The sequence below is a fragment of the Balaenoptera ricei genome, chromosome 5, assembly GCF_028023285.1.
Source record: "Balaenoptera ricei isolate mBalRic1 chromosome 5, mBalRic1.hap2, whole genome shotgun sequence".
Taxonomy (NCBI): Eukaryota; Metazoa; Chordata; class Mammalia; order Artiodactyla; family Balaenopteridae; genus Balaenoptera; species Balaenoptera ricei.
The window spans coordinates 8,371,097-8,394,598 of NC_082643.1; the positions used below are offsets into that span (position 1 = coordinate 8,371,097).

The 23,502-nt window shown below is 39.3% G+C and overlaps 1 protein-coding gene across 3 annotated transcripts in view; it reads left to right on the forward strand.

Moving 5' to 3' along the window:
- Nucleotides 1-23,224, forward strand: part of DMP1 (dentin matrix acidic phosphoprotein 1) — a 28,795-nt gene extending 5,571 nt beyond the window's left edge. The window contains exons 1-6 of one of the 3 annotated variants that reach the window (XM_059923886.1): nt 9,462-9,808; nt 15,425-15,499; nt 15,984-16,031; nt 18,550-18,582; nt 18,765-18,812; nt 20,838-23,224. In XM_059923886.1, coding sequence (XP_059779869.1) covers nt 15,446-15,499; nt 15,984-16,031; nt 18,550-18,582; nt 18,765-18,812; nt 20,838-22,208 — 1,554 coding nt within the window. In that variant the 5' untranslated portion in view covers nt 9,462-9,808; nt 15,425-15,445 and the 3' untranslated portion in view covers nt 22,209-23,224. Of the gene's footprint in view, nt 1-9,461; nt 9,809-15,369; nt 15,500-15,983; nt 16,032-18,549; nt 18,583-18,764; nt 18,813-20,837 lie in introns of those variants that run through there. The other 2 variants (XM_059923885.1, XM_059923887.1) reach the window with 2 other exon arrangements.
- Nucleotides 23,225-23,502: the final 278 nt, after the last annotated feature.

Genomic DNA, 23,502 nt, shown 5'->3' on the forward strand with positions numbered 1-23,502 from the left:
GGAGATTGAATTATTATTCCACAATGGAGGTAAGGAAACATATGTCTGGAATACAGGAGATCTGTTAGGGTGTCTCAGTATTATCGTGCCTTGTGATTAAGGTAAATGGAAAACTACAACCACCCAATTTAGGCAGGACTACAAATGGCCCAGACCCTTCAGGAATGAAGATTTGTGTGACTTCACCAGGTAAGAACCATGACCAGCTGAGGTGCTTGCTGGAGGCAAAAGACATAGAATGCGTAGTAGATGAAGATAGTTACAAATATCAACTATGACCACATGACCAGTTACAGAAATAAAGACTGTACCTGTCATGAGCATTTCCTCCTTATTTTGTTATGAATACATTTGTGTGTGAATATACATATGTGTATATATATCTCAAATATCTTTGTTTTCTTTCCTCTCTTATTCCCTTGTCATGTAACATAAGAAAATGTATTGACTTTATATCAGTATTTCAGTATTGTTAACTTTCATGGAACTTCTCAACCTCCATAATCATGTGCCTATTCCTATATCTACATCTATATCTCTTATATAGCTTTACATATCCTATTGGTTCTGTTTCTCCGGTGAACCCTGACTAATACAATCGGTGGCGAGGAGGGAATTCTGAGTCAGATGAACCACTGATTAGAAGCAGAATGTATTGAGGGGTAGAAGGAATAGATGAGGATGCCAGAAGTATAGGATCCATAGAGAAATTACAAAAAAGAAGATGAGATGGAGAGATAAGAAAGATGTATAGTTGACCCTTGAACAAACCTGGGTTTGAACTGCATACGCAGATTTTTTTCAATAAATATCCGCTATAGTATTACATTATCCCCAGTTGGTTAAATCTGCAGATACAAAACCCAAGATACAGAGGAACCAAGGACATGCATGGCTGACTCTAAGTTATAGGCTGATTTTCAACGGTGCAGGGGTCGGCGCCCCTAAACCCACATTGTTCAGCTGTAATGTAGGACAGTGCTGGTTGCTTCATTTCAACTGTTCTTTTTTTAACCTAAAAAAAAGCAATTGCAAATGGTTCAACCTAAGTTGTAGTAAATAGGAAGTTGGACAAAGCTATTTATTCCTTTAAATTATGCAAAGAAAGAAGAAATATTATCTTTTACAAAGTGTCTTATAGGGGTCTGTCTAGCCCTAAAGATATTAACAGATAATAAAAAGTGAAGTTATTGGGAGCAGCTAAAGAAAGAAGAGAGAAGGAAATTGAAGAGTAGAAAACTAAAATGCAAAATTAGTTTACTGAAATAGAATTAGGAAATATACTAAAACAAGCACATAGATCACAACTGATATTTATGCATGTAATTTTATGTGTTCAGGAAAGGAAGTAGACTAATAGATATTCTTTTTTATTTTTTTAACATCTTTATTGGAGTATAATTGCTTTACAATGGTGTGTTAGTTTCTGCTTTATAACAAAGTGAATCAGCTATACATATACATATATCCCCCTATCTCTTCCCTCTGCATCTCCCTCCCTCCCATCCTCCTTATCCCACCCCTCTGGGGGGTCACAAAGCACTGAGCTGGTCTCCCTGTGCTATGCTGCTGCTTCCCACTAGCTATCGGTTTTACATTTGGTAGTGTATATATGTCCATGCCACTCTCTCACTTTGTCCCAGCTTACCCTTTCCCCTCCCCGTATCTTCAAGTCCATTCTCTAGTAGATCTGCATCTTTACTCCCGTCCTGCCCCTAGGTTCTTCATGACCTTTTTTTTTTTTTTTCTTAGATTCCCTATATATGTGTTAGCAAGTACTTGTTTTTCTCTTTCTGACTTACTTCACTCTGTATGATGGTCCCTAGGTCCATCCACCTCACCACAAATAACTCAATTTCCTTTCTTTTTATGGCTGAGTAATATTCCATTGTATATATGTGCCACATCTTCTTTATCCATTCATCTGTCAATGGACACTTAGGTTGCTTCCATGTCCTGGCTATTGTAAATAGTGCTGCAATGAACATTTTGGTACATGACTCTTTTTGAATTATGGTTTTCTCAGGGTATATGCCCAGTAGTGGGATTGCTGGGTCATGTGTTAGTTCTATTTTTAGTTTTTTAAGGAACCTCCATACTGTTCTCCATAGTGGCTGTATCAATTTACATTCCCACCAACAGTGCAAGAGGATTCCCTTTTCTCCACACCCTCTCCAGCATTTATTGTTTGTAGATTTTTTGATGATGGCCATTCTGACTGGTGTGAGGTGATACCTCATTGTAGTTTTGATTTGCATTTCTCTAATGATTAGTGATGTTGAGCATTCTTTCATGTGTTTGTTGGCAATCTGTAAATTTACTTTGGAGAAATGTCTATTTAAGTCTTCTGCCCATTTCTAGATTGGGTCGTTTGTTTTTTTGATATTGAGCTGCATGAGCTGCTTGTAAATTTTGGAGATGAATCCTTTGTCAGTTGCTTCATCTGCAAATATTTTCTCCCTCCCATTCTGAGGGTTGTCTTTTGGTCTTGTTTATGGTTTCTTTTGCTGTGCAAAAGCTTTTAAGTTTCATTAGGTCCCATTTGTTTATTTTTGTTTTTATTTCCATTTCTCTCGGAGGTGGGTCAAAAAGGATCTTGCTGTGATGTATGTCATCGAGTGTTCTGCCTATGTTTTCCTCTAAGAGTTTTACAGTGTCTGGCCTTACATTTAGGCCTTTAATCCATTTTGAGTTTATTTTTGTGTATGGTGTTAGGGAGTGTTCTAATTTCATTCTCTTACATGTAGCTGTTCAGTTTTCCCAGCACCACTTATTGAAGAGGCTGTCTTTTCTGCATTGTATATTCTTGCCAGCTTTAGCAAAAATAAGGTGACCATATGTGCGTGGGTTTATCTCTGGGCTTTCTATCCTGTTCCATTGATCTATATTTCTGTTTTTGTGCCAGTACCATATTGTCTTGATTACTGTAGCTTTGTAGTATAGTCTGAAATCAGGGAGCCTGATTCCTCCAGCTTTGATTTTCTTTCTCAAGATTGCTTTGGCTATTCGGGGTCTTTTGTGTTTCCATACAAATTGTGAAATTTTTTGTTCTAGTGCTGTGAAAAATGCCATTGGTAGTTTGATAGGGATTGCATTGAATCTGTAGATTGCTTTGGGTAGTATAGTCATTTTCACAATGTTGATTCTTCCAATCCAAGAACATGGTATATCTCTCCATCTGTTTGTATCATCTTTCATTGCTTTCATCAGTGTCTTATAGTTTTCTGCATACAGATCTTTTGTCTCCTTAGATAGGTTTATTCCTAGGTATTTTATTCTTTTTGTTGCAATGGTAAATGGGAGTGTTTCCTAAATTTCTCTTTCAGATTTTTCATCATTATTATATAGGAATGCAAGAGATTTCTGTGCATTAATTTTGTATTCTGCTACTTTACCAAATGCATTGATTAGTTCTAGTAGTTTTCTGGAAGCAACTTTAGGATTCTCTATGTATAGTATCATGTCATCTGCAAACAGTGACAGTTTTACTTCTTCTTTGCAATTTGGATTACTTTTATTTCTTTCTTGTCTCTAATTGCTGTAGCTAAAACTTCCAAAACTATGTTGGATAATAGTGGTGAGAATGGGCAACCATGTCTTATTCCTGATCTTAGTGGAAATGGTTTCAGTTTTTCACCATTGAGGACGATGTTGGCTGTGGGTTTGTCATATATGGCCTTTATTATGTTGAGGTAAGTTCCTTCTCTGCCTACTTTCTGGAGAATTTTTATCATAAGTGGGTGTTGAATTTTGGTGAAAGCTTTTTCTGCAACTATTGAGATGATCATATGGTTTTTATCTTTCAATTTGTTTTATGGTGCATCACATTGATTTGCATATTTTGAAGAATCCTTGCATTCCTGGGATAAACCCCACTTGATCATGGTGTATGATCCTTTTAATGTGCTGTTGGATTCTGTTTGCTAGCATTTTGTTGAGGATATTTTCATCTATGTTCATCAGCGATATTGACCTGCAGTTTTCTTTTTTTGTGACATCTTTGTCTGGTTTTGGTATCAGGGTGATGGTGGCCTCATAAAATAAGTTTGGGAGTGTTCCTCCCTCTGCTATATTTTGGAAGAGTTTGAGAAGGATGGGTGTTAGCTCTTATCTAAATGTTTGATAGAATTTTCCTGTGAAGCAATCTGGTCCTGGGCTTTTGTTTGTTGGAAGATTTTTAATCACGGTTTCAATTTCAGTGCTTGTGGTTGGTCTGTTCATATTTTCTATTTCTTCCTGGTTCAGTCTCAGAAGGTTGTGCATTTGTAAGAATTTGTCCATTTCTTTCAGATTGTCCATTTTATTGGCATATAGCTGCTTGTAGTAATCTCTCATGATCCTTTGTATTTCTACAGTGTCAGTTGTTACTTCATTTTTATTTCTAATTCCTTTGATTTGAGTCTTCTCCCGTTTTTTCCGGATGAGTCTGACTAATGGTTTATCAATTTTGTTTATCTTCTCAGAGAACCAGCTTTTAGTTTTATTGATCTTTGCTATTTTTTCCTTCTTTTCTTTTTCATTTACTTCTGATCTGATCTTTATGATTTCTTTCCTTCTTCTAAATTTGGGGGGGGGTTTGCTAATTTTCTTAAATTTTCTTAAATTTACCAAGGCTTGATTTGTGACCCAAGATGTGATCTATCCTGGAGAACGTTCCATGAACACTTGAAAAGAAAGTGTACTCTGTTGTTTTTGGATGGAATGTCCTGTAAATATCAATTAAGTCCATTTTGCTTAAGGTATCATTTAAAGCTTGTGTTTCCTTATTTATTTTCACTTTGGGTGATCTGTCCCTTGATGAAAGTGGGGTGTTAAAGTCCCCTACTATGATTGTGTTACTGTCGATTTCCCCTTTTATGGCTGTTAGTATTTGCCTTATGTATTGAGGTGCTCCTATGTTGGGTACATAAATATTTACAATTGTTATATCTTCTTCTTGTATTGATCCCTTGATCATTATGTAGTGTCCTACTTTGTCTCTTGTAGTAGTCTTTGTTTTAAAGTCTATTTTGTCTGATATGAGAATTGCTATTCCAGCTTTCTTTTGATTTCCATTTGCATGCAATATCTTTTTCTATCCTCTCACTTTCAGTCTGTATGTGTCCCTAGGTCTGAAATGGATCTCTTGTAGAGAGCATATATATGGGTCTTGTTTTTGTATCCATTCAGCCAGTCTATCTCTTTTGGTTGGAGCATTTAATCCATTTACATTTAAGGTAATTATCAATATGTATGCTCCTATTACCATTTCCTTAACTGTTTTGGGTTTGTTATTGTAGGTCTTTTCCTTCTCTTCTATTTCCTGCCTAGAGAAGTTCCTTTAGCATTTGTTGTAAAGCTGGTTTGGTGGTACTGAATTCTCTTAGCTTTTGCTTGTCTGTAAAGGTTTTAATTTCTCCGTCAAATCTGGATGAGATCTTTGCTGGGTAGAGTAATCTTGGTTGTAGGTTTTTCCCTTTCATCACTTTAAATATGTCCTGCCACTCCCTTCTGGCTTGCAGAGTTTCTGCTGAAAGATCAACTGTTAATCTTATGGGGATTCCCTTGTATGTTATTTGTTGTTTTTCCATTGCTGCTTTTAATATTTTTTCTTTGTATTTAATTTTTGATAGTTTGATTAATATGTGTCTTGGCGTGTTTCTCCTTGGACTTATCCTCTGTGGGACTCTCTGCACTTCCTGGACTTAATTGACTATTTCCTTTCCCGTATTAGGGAAGTTTTCAACTATAATCTCTTCAAATATTTTCTCAGTCCCTTTCTTTTTCTCTTCTTCTTCTGGGACCCCTATAATTTGAATGTTGGTGCATTTAATGTTGTCCCAAAGGTCTCTGAGACTGTCCTCAATTCTTTTCATTCTTTTTTCTTTATTCTGCTCTGAGGTAGTTATTTCCACTATTTTAACTTCCAGGTCACTTATCCGTTCTTCTGCCTCGGTTATTCTGCTACCGATTCTTTCTAGAGAATTTTTAATTTCATTTATTGTGTTGTACATCATTGTTTGCTCTTTAGTTCTCCTTGTTAAACATTTCTTGTATTTTCTCCGTTCTATTTCCAAGATTTTGGATCATCTTTACTATCATTACTCTGATTTCTTTTCCAGGTAGACTGCCTATTTCCTCTTCATTTGTTTTGTCTGGTGGGTTTTTACCTTGCTCCTTCATCTGCTATGTGTTTCTCTGTCTTCTCATTTTGCTTCACTTACTGTGTTTGGGGTCTCCTTTTCGCAGGCTGCAGGTTTGTAGTTCCCATTGTTTTTGGTGACTGCCCCCAGTGGCTAAGGTTGGTTCAGTGGGTTGTGTAGGCTTCCTGGTGGATGGGACTGGTGCCTGTGTTCTGGTGGATGAGGCTGGATCTTGTCTTTCTGGTGGGCAACACCAAGTTCAGTGGTGTGTTTTGGGGTGACTGTTACGTTATCATTTTAGGCAGCCTCTCTGCTAATGGGTTGGTTTTTGTTCCTGTCTTGCTAGTTGTTTGGCATAGGGTGTCCAGCACTGTAGCTTGCTGGCTGTTGAGTGGAGTTGGGTCTTAGTATTGAGATGGAGATCTCTGGGAGAGCTTTTGCCATTTGATATTGCATGGAGCCGGGAGGTCTCTGGTGGACCTATGTCCTGATCTCGGCTCTCCCACCTCAGAGCCTCAGGCCTGACACCCAGCCGGAGCACCAATACCCTGTCAGCCACATGGCTTGCTTTATAGTGCATGGGGGTGTGCAATTTTGTGGACATTTTAATCGTTTCCTTTTTGGAAGTCTGAGGTCTTCTGCCAGCATTCAGTTGGTGTTCTGCAGGAGCTGTTCCACATGTAGATGTATTTTTGATGTATTTGTGGGGAGGAAGGTGATCTCCACGTCTTACTCCTCTGCCATTTTGAAGGTCCCCCCCATTTCTTTTAAATTTAAAACATTTTCCTCTTTTTTTTTTGCCTTCTAGTTCTCTTAAGGAATTATCTGTTGTGTTTATTCCCTCTTTTGTTCCTTTTAGTTTAGTCTTCATTTTCAAAATTTTTCTCTTATTTCAAATTTTTCATGACTTTCAATAATTTCTGAATTATTCTAATTTCTATTTATGTTGTTTTTCATCTATTGTGCCATTTTCATAATGTCTTTTTGCTATTTTTAAAATAGAATGTCACGGTGTTGATATATTCTCAGCATGCTTTCATTGTCTGTAAGGTTGTTTGTTTCCTGCTCTAATCTAAACTTCACAGCTTTTCGCTGTTTTCATATGAAATTGGTTTTCCTGAACTTTTGGAAGGAGGTATAGCTCAGGGTAGCTTTCACCCTCTTCTCTTGTTCTCATATTGTGTTAAAAAATATAGCAGCTTGCTTTCTAAGACTTGCTGTTTCCATTTCCTTCTCCCACACTTATTCGTGCCTCCTTTACTTTACCTATTCTGTGAAATTTTTATTCCACTCCCAGCAATTTCTCCTCTATGTGGGTCTGTCCTGGAAGGCAGCTGTGGTGTCTGTTTTGAGAATTTTTAGGGGCTAGACTGCTCCAGATCTTTCAGATTTTATTATGTTCCCTTCGCACCTACCAGCAACAATTATTGACTATGTTGGTGTTTCCTGTTCGCATGTCCATCAGATGTCCTTTTGCTTCCCTCTGCTTAGTCCTGCACAGATGATGTAGGAATTGTGGCAGTTGGTGGCTTGTCCTCAGCCACTTTGTTTGGAGTTTGTGGCTACAACCTGTCATGTAGTGTGGTAACCAATCTCTAAAATGGCCTCAGCATTTCCTCTGCTCCCTGTACATTCATTCTGCTCTTCACATCAAAAGATAGAGACGATTTCTCCTTCTGAACCTGGGATGGCCCTGTGATTGATTTGACCATTAGAATATGGAGACAGTGACATTCGGGCAGCTCTTGGACTCCAGCCACCATGTGAAAAGGCCAAGCCACAAGGAGAGGCCATGGGAGGGAGAACTAAAGTGCTCAGGATAACCGTTCCAGCTCCCCAGAAACAACCATATGAGAGCGATATTGAATATTCTGTTTCAGTTGAGTCCCCAGATGACTGCAGCCCTAGCTATGAGAGATAACAAAATAGTTGTTGTGTTAATATATAAAGTAGTGAAATGGTTTTTAAGGCAGCAATAGGACTAAAACATTTAGTTTTGTTGTACATGTTGTCCATGGTTTTCAGTCTTGTTATCTAGTTGTTCTGTCTGTTTTTATGTGGGAATTTGGAGAGATCCTAAAACAACGTCCTGTAATACCCTTTGCCAAAACCTTCCCAGAATCCGCTCTGACATTAGATTATAAGTTTCTTCTAGGATAGACCTCAGTCAAGACCTATGAAACCACCAGGAAGTGTAATTCAGAACCAGATCAGAACATAGGGAATTTATAGCTTCCGCCTATGAACTTTGGTCTTTTAATCAGCCCTGTATGAAAATAGACTCTCCTCTCCACATTTTCTGCCCCGGCCTCATCGCAGCTCACAGTGAGAAAGTTAAAAACCCGCGAGTTAGATGTTAGTTTCCTGGATAACGCTGGGCAACCCAATTCTCCAGAACCAGGTTGGTAGGAGCATCAATTAAAATTTCCAACAATCATAACTCTTTCAAAAAAAGTCAGAGTGAATCATGTGGGTACCGCAGGCAAGCTAATAGTCTGGCCAATTTAAAAGCCACTCATTCATTCATAAAACTGTTTATTGAGTGTTTATTATGACCCAGGCACCTAGATATTCGGACAATATACACGAGTAATTAAAGCAAACATCCCACTCTTGAGGAAGTTAAATTCAGGTGGCTTATATTCTTTAAATATTTGTCCAGTGGTCTTTTTACTGTTACTTGAGCATGCTCCTTGGGAGTTGCCCACCTCACTTCCAGCTCCCTACACAACTTTCAGCACACTCTCTGAAGAGTCCTGGTCAATACCATTTTATTCATTTCATTACTTTTTCGGGAATGGCAGAAAGTCCCTTGGAAATTGGTTTCTCCGGATGCTGCCCAACTAGTCTTTCTTTTAATCCAATATTGATTTCAGAGTCACCAGCGTTAAAACCAAAATGTGGCAGGCAGTTGAGGGGAGTAATGAAGTGCTGGATTTAAATTATTTTCAATTAAAAATGAAAGTTACTTAGAGAGGTGCTTTAACATTTCCAATCACCACAGAATTCTGTAAGGGGCTACTTTGTTAGATTAGTAAGAATTTTGGACCTTTGTGTGTATAGGAGGGTAGGGAGATGAGAGGAAAAGGAGATGAGTAATGGGAGTTGTTAAAAGATGAAAAGGGCAAGAATGAAAGCCCATCTTCTCAACACCAACAATTTAGGCAAATCTAGTATTTTAGTAGGTTCTTCGTGTGCAACCTGGAAATGTACATTAACAGGAAACTTTCTACCTACTCCTTGACTCTCCTTTTCCCATCCTTGTGTCTACTGGGATCTGCCAGTGGGTGGAAGATATTGTCATTGTTTATAATGCTCATAAGCCTGCATGGATGTGAATGACATATATTTAGAAATCAAAATAAAGCTTTAGGAAGATCTTCAATTTAATTGAAACTAGTCTAGTCATTTGGGAACCACAAGAGCTTTTTAGGGAAAATCTGCTTCTGTAAGCTGGAGGAAGTGTGGGTGTACTGGAGTCCCGGTCACACCTTGTGATGTCAGTCACCCCCAGGCCGCAGCTGATTGGCTGGGAAGAGCCGAAGCAGAGTTTAAATTCCTGCACCATCAAAGAAGTGTTCAGAACCTCAACACAAGAGTGGCTTCATTGTCACAGATTTCCTCTGTGAGAACATCAGCCTGATTGTTGAGACATTTGGGGCAAAGCCTTTGTGAAACTGAAGAAGGTAAGACATTCTCGTTGTTTAATTTTTTAAAATGACTTCTACTGTGTTGTTTGGAAAATATTAAGCATGTGTACATGTTGAGCGGCATTATGTCATGCAGAGAAAGATGGGGAGAGCTGTGCCTTGGGTAAAAACGATTCCATTTTGTTCCAGTTGTTTATGCCACAGTAAATAATGATATTAAAATGACAGGTTAAGTCAATAGAGACAGGTGCTCTTCTCAGTAATACTTTAATTAGATCTCTGCATGGTATTCTGAAAGGGAAATTTTACTAATTAGGTGTCAGATGGAAGGTCATTCTGAAGTTTTGCTTTAATTATCAAAACAAATACAGCTTTTACATTTAGATTTTATGGATATAGGTATGCTCATGGCCTACAAGATGTTATAAAAGAATCTAAACTAGACTGGCACAACTTTGTAAATATGGTTTCTTAAGTTGAAAATCAGATAATGCTATTCATCCAATAATATTCCTGAGAACTGAGTAGCTGAAAGGAGATGTTAAGACTTCTGAAACAAACCATGGCTGTGATAATTATACTGCTTTTCTATTGTCTGGCTGGGTATTCATGTTAGCATGATGCCTTGCATACAGTCAGAGGTCAGTAAATGTTGAATATAACTGTCTTTTAAAAAACCTTTCCTAGTGTAGAAGACTTAGGAGTATATATACTCCTGCCCATGTGTATTTTTATTTGCTGCATTTATTCCATTTCTTCATCTATATCAGAAGTGTCTGTCTTCCACAACAGAGTGGGAGCTGTGGTCAAGCAATGCTTTCTGCATGACATCTAGAAGATCCCACGTGTAATAGCAACACTTCAGGCACTCCTCTTCTTCAAGAGCTATAACTTCTGGTGACCCATACTTTCTGTTTAACTGAGAGCCAAGTAGACTATGCTACTTCGATCTGGTTGGTTAAAATATTTAAACAAACAAACAATTTTCTAACGGTGTTAGTCTGCTAGAGATCCCCAAAATGGTGATGTGGACCAATGTGTCTCAGATGCTCTGTGTCCTCCCACATCTATATTTAATTTGGGGACACCTAGGAGTTATTTTACTGTGGTTGAAAGCGTATAACATGGGATTGATTATAACAGACCTCAAGACAATTACAATTGGAATGTTTGGAAATTTTTATTGATTTATTTATTTGGTTTTCTGAATTTGTGATAGAATTCATGTCCTGGCCAAATGTCCCTTTATTTTCGAAGAGTAATAAAGAAACAAATTCTAGCTAATGGAGGTTCTGGTTAGTTGGGTTCTGGGTAATTTTGCTTTTGTAAGACAAGCATATTATCATTATTACACATTGTTGTATACTCAAGCACCTAGAACAGTGCCTGGCACATGGGATGTTCTCAACAGCTATTTATTGACTGCTAATAAATGGATATATTATTCATTAGTATTATTAAGGATAACAACATGAAGTCAAAAATAAGCAAACTAAGCATGATAAATTGAGCTTATGATTTTTCAAGTTTTTCATTTCCTTCCTTTAGCCTACCTCTTTCATTTTAGTTTACATAAAAGAAAATATATACTTTAAAAGTGAATATTGACTCTGAGGAAGTTCTGGAACAAGGTCTCTTACTTGAGAGCACAAAGAAGTTCTGGCTACACTTGAGGGTGGCCAGAGAGAGAAGGGACTGCAATCCACTTCTCCAGATCCTAAACACTTTGGATCTTTTCAATTCTGGGAGAACAACTCATAAAGGTTGAAAAGCTCTGATACACACATTGCCTTCCATACAGGTGGAACTCAAATTGAGGTTGTTGATTTCCTTTTGTTACATGTTCTCATTGTAGAATGACAGCACGTGCAATGTATAAATGACATTTACCAATCACTGAAGAAGAACTTAGGGTTCTGGACTCATCTTTTAGGCTTGTAGCTATTTTGCTCACTTATTACTCAGAATAGGGCTACTGCATATTTGCTTCTACTCTTTTGGGGGTGGTAGGTAAAAAGCTTATGAAAGTTTGGAGCTCTCATTTGGAATACACTTCACACAAGTATAATTATTCTTATCAAAAATACTAATTGAAAACCTAATACGTATAGTGTTTGAGCTCTGACTTTCTGTAATGCTTGATGGCACACTATATTCTATGGTTGGCAACATCGGCTCTCTCGGGACCTCAGGCTGTATTTTATTTTAGTTTGCCAGACTTCTACTTGGAAAATTATGACTTTGAGTCAGGGTGCTAAATGTTATTTCTAGAAGCACGAACGAGTCACTGCATCTTCCTTATGTTTCATAATATTACACCCCTGAGAAACTGAACACTGGAAGCACACACTTCCTTCATAAAACACACAACATTCATTGGTGTAGAGCATTTTTTTGTTATTTAGATAAGAGAGAAGCAAAAGAAAATACAAGAGAAGAACTCAATATTCGTTGACTTCTTGGAACATTTGCTGGTTTTTAGAGCACCATGAGATTATCACTCTATTCAAATTTCACTTTGAAAATGAAAATGTGAGACACCTCATGATTATTTGGCCTATGAAGCCAAAACCATTGGTACACAGTTATTTTGAGAGTGTCATATTTGGGAGAAACTTTCCTTTCCTTAAGAAATGAACCTGAGAACTTAAAAGAAAATGTTTTGATTATGGGAACTAAAGGGAAGTGTAGGGGAGGAAAAATTTTCCTCTGTCCTCTTGGGGTCTCTGGCTGAGCCTAAGAATTAAACTGGCAGAAGACAGATGAACTGGAGAAAAGCATACAAGTTTTATTAAAATTTTTACATGTACATGGGCACCTTCACAAGAGAATGAGGACGCGAAGAAGTGACCGGAGTGGAAGATTTTACACCTTTTAGGCAAAGAAACAATACATTTGTGAAGGATTGACAAGACACAGGGGCAGCAGATCGTGGAGAAGTAACCTGGAAGCTCGGGTTAGTTTAACTGATTTGTTTGCAGGGATTTCCCTCAGCCTTGACTCCGTCTCTGGTGATGAGAAGGTCTTCCCTCCTCCTGGGAGAGGGAGGGCACATTTCACGTGGGAGATTTATCTCCTGCTTCCGGGAAAAAGAAGGAAGATCAGAGCACCCTTCTTGCATCTGCAGTTTCTCAAGTACCTTCAGCTCAAGATAATTTTTATGTCAAAGAGGCGTATTTTGGGATGAGATATTCTGGTTTCCTTCAGAAGTAATATCTGTCGAATTAGGCTTGTTTTAGGGGCAGCTGAACATTTTCATATGTCTTCTCTGTTGATATTAGGGGAAAGATTTGAAAAAGAAATAAAAATAATATCAACACACAAGGACTGATACGAAGTATGCTGGATAAAGAAAATAACCAAAGAATAGCTATGTTGATGAGGTATAACACTCAAGATACAGGAGGAGAGGCTCTATTGGACCATTTGAGCTTTATGAAGGTAGAAATGAGGAACCTTCTCAGTCTTATCTTAGGGTTTCTATTGTTTTCTTGAATAAATAAAAAAAATAAGATTAGGTGACTTCTTGAGCCCAATGTTCCAGACATTATTCAGTGTATTCAGACATTATGGAGCGAGGTACTATTATTTCTTAGATCAGAGGTTAAAATCATTTGGAGCACCTTCAAAACAAACCCATGCTTGTTCCCACCCCCAGTGAACTGATTTATTACACCGTGGTGGGTTTGTGCACTGGTATTGCTTTAAATCTCCCCAGGTGATACTGATATACAACCAAGGTTGGGGATCTCTGGCTTAGATCTTTTGTCACTGGCATAGTATATATTTAACATTTAAAAACACAAATCAGGGGCTTCCCTGGTGGCGCAGTGGTTGAGAGTCCGCCTGCCAATGCAGGGGACACGGGTTCGAGCCCTGGTCTGGGAAGATCCCACATGCCGTGGAGCAGCTGGGCCCGTGAGCCACAATTACTGAGCCTGCGCGTCTGGAGCCTGTGCTCCGCAACGAGAGGCCGCGATAGTGAGAGGCCCGCCCACTGTGATGAAGAGTAGCCCCCGCTTGCCACAACTAGAGAAAGCCCTCACACAGAAACGAAGACCCAACACAGCCATAAATCAATCAATCAATCAATCAATCAATCAATCCGAAAGTTAAAAAAAAAAAAAAAAAACGACACAAATCAGCAAAAGTGAAGTCTGAAATCAGCCAGCAGGATTTTCCACAGAGTATACGGATGTCCATCTGACAAGTCTGTTAGGGCAGCCCAAGGGCTTACGAGTGCAGGGCAAATTATTTTCCTTTTAAATCATTTCAATAACTTTTTACATTAGCATATAGGACGTCTATTTTTAGATATAGAACAAACTGTTTTCCAAACCACCAGTTCTTGAAGTGTGAAATGAAGCCACCCTCCAGGAAAATACAGTTTGATTTGGCAAGTTTCTCTCAGTGTGATTCACAAGTGTATCCCAAACCTCTAATCTTCCCTGAATCCTTCAGTATTGTGAATGACACTTTAAAAATTTAGCATAATCATGTATAATGTATGACTAAAAGTAGCACAGAGGATATTAAATGCTTTCTGGAGCTGTAATATGAAGCCTGCCATAATGCATCTCTTGAAGATGAAGAAAACAATGCAAAACCAAGCTATTTTGTCTAGACGTTATTATGTGGTTATAAACGTGAATGAGGAGCCATGTGTGTGTGAAGACAAATGCCCACCACCTATCAATGGTATCAATGGTATCAATGGTATCAATAAATGTAGTTTTTTGGTCGGAAGATATTTGCCAGTCTGTTCTGCCACATTAGATAGCTAGTGGGAAGCAGCCGCATAGCACAGGGAGATCAGCTCGGTGCTTTGTGACCACCTAGAGGAGTGGGATAGAGAGGATGGGAGGGAGACACAAGAGGGAGGGGATATGGGGATATATGTATATGTATAGCTGATTCACTTTATGATACAGCAGAAACTAACACACCATTGTAATGCAATTATACTCCAATAAAGATGTTAAAAAGAAAAAAAGTGAATGGTCAGAAATTTCTCTATTGCTTTTTCTTAACTTTTCCTCCATTTGTCATAGTTTATGTGTTAGTGAAGAAGTGTTTACAGAGCTCCTCATTGAAAAGTTTTCAATTTAGCTCTTAGGAGTGAGGTTTTTTAAAGACAGCTTTATTGAGATATAATTCACACATCATATACCTCACCCATTTGAAGTATACCGTTCAATGGTTTTTCATATATTCACAAGAGTTATTCCACCTTCACCAAAGTCAGCTTTAGAACATTTTCATTATGTTCAAAATTCACCCCTTAGTTGTCACCCCATCAGCTCATATCCTCCAGCCCTGGGCAAACACTTACTTTCTGTCTCTATAGATTTGCCTATTGTGGGTTTTTCATATGAATGGAATCATGCAATATGTGGTCTTTTGTGTCTGGCTTCTTTCATTCAGTATAATGTTTGCAAGGTTCCTCTACTTTGTAGTGTGTATCAGTACTCCATTCCTTTTTATGGCTGAATAATACTCCACTGTATGGATATAGTGCATTATGTTTATCCATTCTTCAGTTGATGGACATTTGGATGAGTTTATTTTTTTTAATAGAAAGAAGGTGTTAAAAAGTTGAAGCTTCTATATTTCTTGAGGGTGGAGAAAAGCATCTTCTGTCTTTCATCACAGGTAGAGGTGACATACCCAGCAATGAAGACCAGCATCCTGCTTATGTTCTTGTGGGGATTGTCCTGTGCTCTCCCAGTAAGTATCAGGGTAGGGATGCATGAAAAAAAAACTGTTTATACCTAAAACTGCACAAATTGCATTGGCTATAAGCCAAAGTGGCTGTGTATGTTCCAGTCAGATGAAAATGTAGCTTCTTAGGAAGCTCTTTTCTATAAAATATCATCCGAATAATTCCTTGTTCTGTTCAGTTGCTGTTCATATAGTTAGGCTGCTCTTGTTTCTTCCTCATGAGCAGTGGTTCTCAAAGCCTCATTCCCCAGACCAGTAGTATCAGCACCAACTAAGACCTTGTTAGAAATGTAAGTTCTTTGGTCCCCCATCACACCTACTAAACCAGACTCTCCAGGGATAGGGCACAGCAATCTGTGTCTTAACAAGGCCTCCAGGTGATTCTGATGCATGCTAAAATTTGACTAATACCGCTCCCAAGTATGTGAAGTGTTAATAGCTGCTGCTTTGGAAATTTCTGTGGGCCAACCACCTGTGCTGAATTTTCTAGGTTGCCAGGGATCAAAATACTGAATCTAAGAGTTCTGAAGAATGGAAGGTGAGTAGAAAAGTTTTTTTGAAATATTTTTATTTTAATATGTTATTAGTATAACCAAGATGGCTTCATTGCAAATGTTGAAACTACTAATGACTTAATGAACACATTAATAACCTAAGATATAGGGAGTAAGGACTATAATTTCTAGTTCTTATAAGAAGATGTAGTCCATATAATGCTTCAACTCCAACTTAATAGTATAATTTGGTGAGGAAACATCTTTTTCCTTTAGCTTTATTTTTGTGGTTGGTCTGTATAGTAGTGCAAGGGGATGGATGACAGTGAACAAAGATTGTCCTTGAAGGGTTAGGACTAGAAATCTGTTTTATCAGATGTCTGGTAGGCAGGAGGTTAGGAGATCAAGTCCCGGAAGGTGAGAAGAGAAGGAAGAATGAGAGAATGCTAGAGTCTTCGGAATGATAGCTAATGTTTATTGAGTGTTGGCTCTGAATAACCCAATCTTTATTAACTCTCAATAGCTCAACAACCACTGCCAGACACGGTTCTGTGTGTTTTGCATGTATTAACTTTCTCAATCTTCACAGTACCCCTAGTGAATTAGGTGTTGTATTTTCTGTGTTGAGACACAGAGAGTAACCTAGTCTGTCTAGGTTATGTGGTTAATTAGCGTTAGAGCCAGACTTTGAACCCAGGTCGCTCTGACTGCAGAATTCATTTTCTTTACTGGGGTGTTACATCCCTCTTGGGAAGGGGTCAGGTCTAGGAAGTCAGTAGCTTTTCAAGACTGGAACTATAATTGTCACTCTGTATCCGCAGGGCATTAGTTCCAGGACCCCCTCGGATACCAAGATCCATGGATGCTCAAGGCCCTTATATAAAATGATGTAGTATTTGCATGTAACCTGCATACATCCTCATGTGTACTTTAAATTATCTCTAGATTACTTATAATACCTAATACAATGTAAATGCCATGTAAATATTTGCTGGAGTGCAGCAAATACAAGTTTTGCCTTTTGGAAACTTCTGGAGGTTTCTTTCTTTCTTTCTTTCTTTCTTTCTTTTCTTAAAAATATTTTTGATCTGAGTTTGGCTGAATCCATGGATGTGGAACCCATGAAGATAAAGGGCTGACTCTAGGAGTAAGGCTTAAAATCTCAACCTAAATCAGAATGTTTTTTCATTACCTTGTTTCCTGCTGGCATTTACGTATGACACAGCTAGGGCACAATGCTATTAGTGATGGCCAGATAATGTCAGAGGCCTGAGATGGGGTCCTGCCCCTGCTTGAGGCTGGAATAGATATTGCAGGATTTCTTACATGAACTTTCATCAGGAACGTCCTTAGGCTGGTTTATTTAAAAGCAGCTGCGGTGGATCCCTTCTTTCATTCAGCCTGAGTACCCCAAACACACTGTGTTCTCAAGTCTAGCCTTGGCATGAGAAAAATACCAATGTCTTGCTCCCTCCCATTCCTAATTCCAGATGCTAAGTGACTGGGGTAGAGTCTGCCATGGTGCTTGCTGCAGTGTCACAGGGCAAAGACTTTAAGTGATGACAGGCCCTTCCTCTAGGAGCTATCCCGGCCCAGCATCGCTGAGAGGCTTGTTGAAGACATGCTGACAGCAGCTACCCTCTGCTCTACTCTGCACCTTGGGTCTTCATACCCATTGCTCAGTGGCTTTGAGCCACATGGGATTTGGGATTTCGTCATGTTCAAGGGGAGGGGGAGAGTAGATGGGGAGAGGGCACCAGAGGTGGTACAGGCGTTCTTAGAGTTCTCATCAGATTAAAGAAAGTGAAATAAATCAGAACTATGACTAAGTTTCAGATTTAGCATTTGTTATTTTGGTGATCTTATGTGACTCAAGAAAGGTTTAATGGCTTTTTCAATTCAGTTTTGTCCGCTATTGAATTTTATAAAGTAGATGTTCTCTAAATGGATCACTTCTTCAGCTTATATCATACTGAATACTTTTCAAGATGCTTCCATAGGCATTAGCCAATTTCATCCTCACAGCAACCATGTGTAATAAGCACAGTGGTTGCTAATATTCTTAATTTACGAATAAGAAACTGACATCAGATAGGTGAAGTGAATTGTGCAAATTCACATAGAGTGACCAACCATCGCAGTTTACCTGAGGCTAGATGTTTCCTGGAACACATGAATTTCAGTGCTAGCATCAAGACAGTTTTCAGGGCTAAAACCTAAGCCAAGGAGCTGAGACTTAAATCTGGGTTTGTGAGTTCCAGGGCTGTTTTTCCTCTCTTACATTTCCTCTAGGCTGTATATTTTTCTTCAAAGAAATTGTATTTTTGTCTAAGTATTGGAAATACAAAAATCTTCCAGGTTTTTTATATCACAAGGTCTTTTCAGGCCACTGGTCATCTGACATTCATTTTTTAGCCATTGCATTATAAAATAGCATTAATATTCATGTGAATACAAAATATATATCAATATACTAAAAAAAAACCCTAATATTATCCTAAATGTTTGCAATGATATGATCCATCTGTGAAAGAGTAACTTGTCTTCCTTCCTTCTTTACAGGGTCATTTGGCTCAGACACCAACACCACCTTTGGTAACTATATCACTGATTTTTTATCATAAACGTCTCATGAAATCACTTTCACACTCTTATCATCATCTCAGGCTATTTGGAAAGTAGTAAATCCAAACCACAAGTGATTGATGGGTGTCCTATTTTTTTCTTTATTCAGGAATTATGAACATGAAAAATAAACGTTTTTTTTTTCTTTTTAGAAGAGAAGTGAGTCATCAGAAGAAAATAAAGTTAGCTCAGAGGAACAGGTAATTAAACAAACCTTTCTTAACTTTCCAGGCTACTTAGGAATCAAAGGAAATGATGTTAGATTAAATTACCTAGTGACCATTCTAAATATAATATTTTCTAACCTTTGGTTATGCTGGCTAAATTGTCCCGTAAAATAGGAAGGGAAAAATGAGTGGGAGAATTCAGAGGTAGACATGCTCTTCATTCCATATTTATCACTGGGGCCAGATGATAGACACTGTGGCCCTAAATGTCCCTCTAGTTAAAGAGAACACACACACACACACACACACACACGGTCATAGACTCTGTAAGACAAGGAATAGCTCACTCATAAATCTCAAATGTTGGTTTTACAATTGGAGCAGTTCAGATCCAGCAAAGAGTTCTGGTTAACGTGAGATGCCTGCTGGGCCTGGAGACCACCTCTGTGCCCAGAATCCTGTTGGAGGAGAGAATAGGAGAGGCCTGAGGAACCTTTAAGGAGACAGCTGCTTCATGTTTGTAATTCCTGAATAAAGAAAAAAATAGAACACACATCAATCGCTTGTGGTTTGGATTTACTACTTTCCAAATGGCCTGAGATGATGGTAAGAGTGTGAAAGTGATTTCACGCTTTAGTAAAGACATCTTTAAAATCGTCTCATCTGTGGCCCTGGGAGAGGGGAAAGCTGACTTAGCTTGTATCACTTTAATAGAAAACTTGGCAGCTTCCTCTTCTTATCCTCTTTCCCTTCCCCATCTTCCCTCTCCCTTCCCCCCTCTCCTCCTCCCCCTCCTCCTCCTCCTCCTCCTTATTCTTTTCATTTTTCTAAGACAGTGTCACTGCTTTCTTATCTGTCCTATCATTTTGACCAACCTCAACCCCGAGGGGCTCCAGACATTCTAGGAACCAGGTTTCTCCCTGAAACTTTGACCCATGTTGCATTCTATACTCAATCAGAGTTGGAAAATGAATTTAGGCTTTTTACCACTATTTACTAAAGATTGTCAGAGGAACATTTTACAGATTTATAAGCGTAGAATTGGGGAAATGCTCTTTTCTGGGGACGTTGTGATTTATTGCCTCAGTGTTCTCTGGGCTCTCAGATGATGACAGCACCTTGGGAGGGGTGCAGTATGTGCCTATCGAGGTTAGGAAAACTAAATAGATGCTCAGTTCCAATGGATCAGTGTAAACGCTAGTGATGGGAAAAGGTGTCATCACCCTGTAGTCCTGACTGGAAACTCAGACATTGATGAGTAGGGACATGTGGGGGAAAAAAAAAAAAAAGTTGGCAAGAATGTTCTGTCATAGGATATGGTAGAGAGAGCAGATTTTTCCAGAGCGTAATGAAGGAAGATTCACTATCCCTCCTTATCTGAGTAGAGCATCCAATTGTTTTACTTCTGGGGAATCACCTCTCTGAGCTCACACTTAGAACTAAGCCGCCTTGGTGGTCACACTAGTTACAGGCTTTCAGCTAAGCCTTCTACAGGCAGCTCTCTGCCTGTGCAAATGAGGTCTAAGCATGGTTTTGGTGAGATTTATACCTTACTACAATATTATACTTTCATTTTAGCGAAAGGTTTCATCCGCCTGCCCTAATACATTTTTTCCCCCCAGAGTTGATTAGAAAAAAAAATTTGAGTCGTTTTAAAAATCACCCAGTATTTTAAAAAAAACTCTGTTTTAAACCAAACAACTTGATGAGTGAGTATTATAAACCAATTCTTTAATTTACAAAAAATTCTCCAAAAGTATCCTTTAAGGACTCCCACTTAAATATTGAGTTCCATAAATGTGATTTCTATAAAATTTTTGAGAAAATTTTTGCAGCATTAAGTGAACTGTGCCTGTGTAAAATGGAATGACTTGACTTTCAACTGTTCTTCCTTCCTTTTTAACCCCTGGTTGAAACATTATTGAGCCATAAAATTGAACATGGCTTTGATGAGGGACATAGGAAGAAGAAAGCAAAAAGAGCCTAGATGGGCATTAAATAGCACCCTTGAGAGCAGCTCCTGGGGTACTAACCATGTCTGTTAACCCCAAACTCCAGGTAAATGAAGACTCCAGCGACAGCACTGAATCAGAGGAGGGCCTGGGCCTTGATCATCAGCAATACGTTCATAGACCAGCTGGTGGCCTTTCTAGGAGTGGAGGGAAAGAAGGAGATGATAAAGATGACGATGAAGACGAGAGTGGAGATGACACCTTGGCTGATGATGACAATGGCCCAGGACCTGAAGAGAGGCGAGGAGGGAACTCCCGACTCGGAAGTGATGAGGAGTCCTCTGACACCACACGATCCACGGAGGAGAGTGTCCCACAGGGGGAAGACAGCGCCCAAGACACCACCAGTGAGAGCAGGGACTTCGGCAGTGAGGACGAGGGGCCCAGCAGGCCTGAGGGAGGCGACTCCACTCCAGACAGCGAGAGTGAAGAGCTCTGGGTGGGAGGCGACAGTGAGGGGGTTAGTAGCCACGGGGATGGCTCTGAGTTTGACGATGAAGGAATGCAGGGTGATGGCCCGGACACCTTCAGGAGTGAGAGAAGCAATTCCAGAATAAGCAGTGCCAGCCTCAAGTCAAAAGATTCGAGAGGGAACAAAAAGGAGCAAGCAAGCACTCAGGATTCTGGTGAAGGCCCATCAGTGAGGTATCCCAGTAGGAAATTCTTCAGATCGTCTCGCATCTCCGAGGAAGATGGCAGAGGTGAGCCTGATGGTAGCAACACAATGGAAGAAAGCAAGAGTGATTCCACAGAACACCCCGGCTCCAAAGAGGCTGGTCTCAGCCAGTCCAGGGAACACAGCAAGAGCGGCTCTCAACAGGAGAGCAAGGAGAATCGGTCCCCGGAAGACAGTCAGCATGGCCAAGACCCCAGCAGTGAGTCTAGTCAAGAGGTTGACCTGCCTTCTCAAGAAAACAGCAGTGAATCTCAGGAAGAGGTAGTGAGTGAGTCCAGGGGTGACAACCCCAATAACGTTACCAGTCACTCAAAAGAACAGGAAGCTAGTGACTCCAGTGAAGAGGACAGCTTGGATAAACCCTCCAGTTCAGAGAGCAAATCCAGAGAGGAGCAAACTGACAGCGAATCCAGTGAGAGCACCAGATCCTCGGAGGAAAGCCCGGAGTCCACTGAAGAGGAGAACAGTTCCAGCCAGGAGGGCCCCTGGTCTCCCAGCACCTCAACAGAGAGCCAGAGCCAGGAAAGCCAGGACAGCCCGTCTGAGGAAGAGCAGGGCAGCGATTCTCAGGACAGCAGCAAATCAAAAGAAGAGAGCAGCTCAACCGAGAGCACATCAAGCAGCGAGGAAGAAATCCAGTCCAAAAACACTGAGATGGAAAGCAGAAGATTAACAGTCGATGCTTATCACAACAAACCCATCGGGGATCAAGATGACAATGACTGCCAAGACGGCTATTAGCGCGGGCGCTCCTCGGTGCCTCTCTCACACAGGTGTCTTGGGGGCTGGAGACTAGGGAGATCATTATAACTGTAATTTATTGATGTTTGTATCAGAAGAATAACCAGAGACCATTCCTTTATGAAAGGAAATACTGGACATTATACTTCTTTCTAGGATGTCACCAAACCATAGAGGTTTCAATAAGGGGGAATTTCACTAGAATACCCTCAGTGAGACCCGAAGCAAGGAAAGATGTGCATTATAGCTTCACAGCTGAAATAGTTCCTAACTCATTAACCTAACACACAGTTATTGAGATTCCGTGAGGTACCAGGCACTGTGCTAGGTGCTGGGGATATAAAGAAGCTTCAGACTTGTTTCTTGCTCCTGACGAGCTTCTGGAGGGATAAATAAAGCTAAAGAGGGATACATATGACGGAAGCAAGAATTACTACTATCCAGTGGGGTGAGTCCTATAACACAGGTATGAACCGAACATATGGGAGCACAGAGCGGGGACCAACTTTGCCTTAGAGAATCAGAGAAGGCTTCACAGCAGAAAAGACACTGGAGTTGGAGCATTGCATAGGATTTCTCCATTTAAGACAAGACAATTCTATTTATTCTTGGTATAAGCAATAGAAAATCCTGTATGAATATTTAGTTTGTGAAAACACTTTCAAATTATGGCACAGTGAGGTGTTTTGGATAAGTAAAACTTATTTTTTCAATTAATTGATCCTTTTCAATGTTTTTTGTGGAACTCCAGTGAGAATCACCTCCCTGACCACTGGTGATGTGGAGGAATGGGTTGGGGAGCGTGGAACAAGAAAATTCCTCTTTAAATAGACAATTTTCAGCTTAATTTTTTCTAAGATCAGTCTATGTGCAATGTTAGAAAACCTGTTCTCAGAGTCCTCTGCCTGTGTTGCACGTAGCAAAATTGTGTGTATAGAATTCAATTGATTTTTGCCGAATACCCTTTGAAATGTTACCTCAACATAAAATATTTGTTTTGTAATAAAGATAATAATATCCAGAAGAAGTATGTGCTTATTTTTTATAGGGATGTCAATTTTTAGGATATATTTATATGAAATGACTCTTCCTTTAAAACATTGCAAAATAGTCTATTAGCTTTCTCCCATTAAAACAAAAGATTTTCTTAAATTATTTCCTGAAAATTTGATTTTATTTATACTTCTGGCAGCATTTTGATAAAGTTACTTTACATGCTGCTTATGATATTTCACTAAATATACCTGTTATAGATAAGGTTAAAAAAAGGAAGCAAGCTCTCAGCTTTTATATA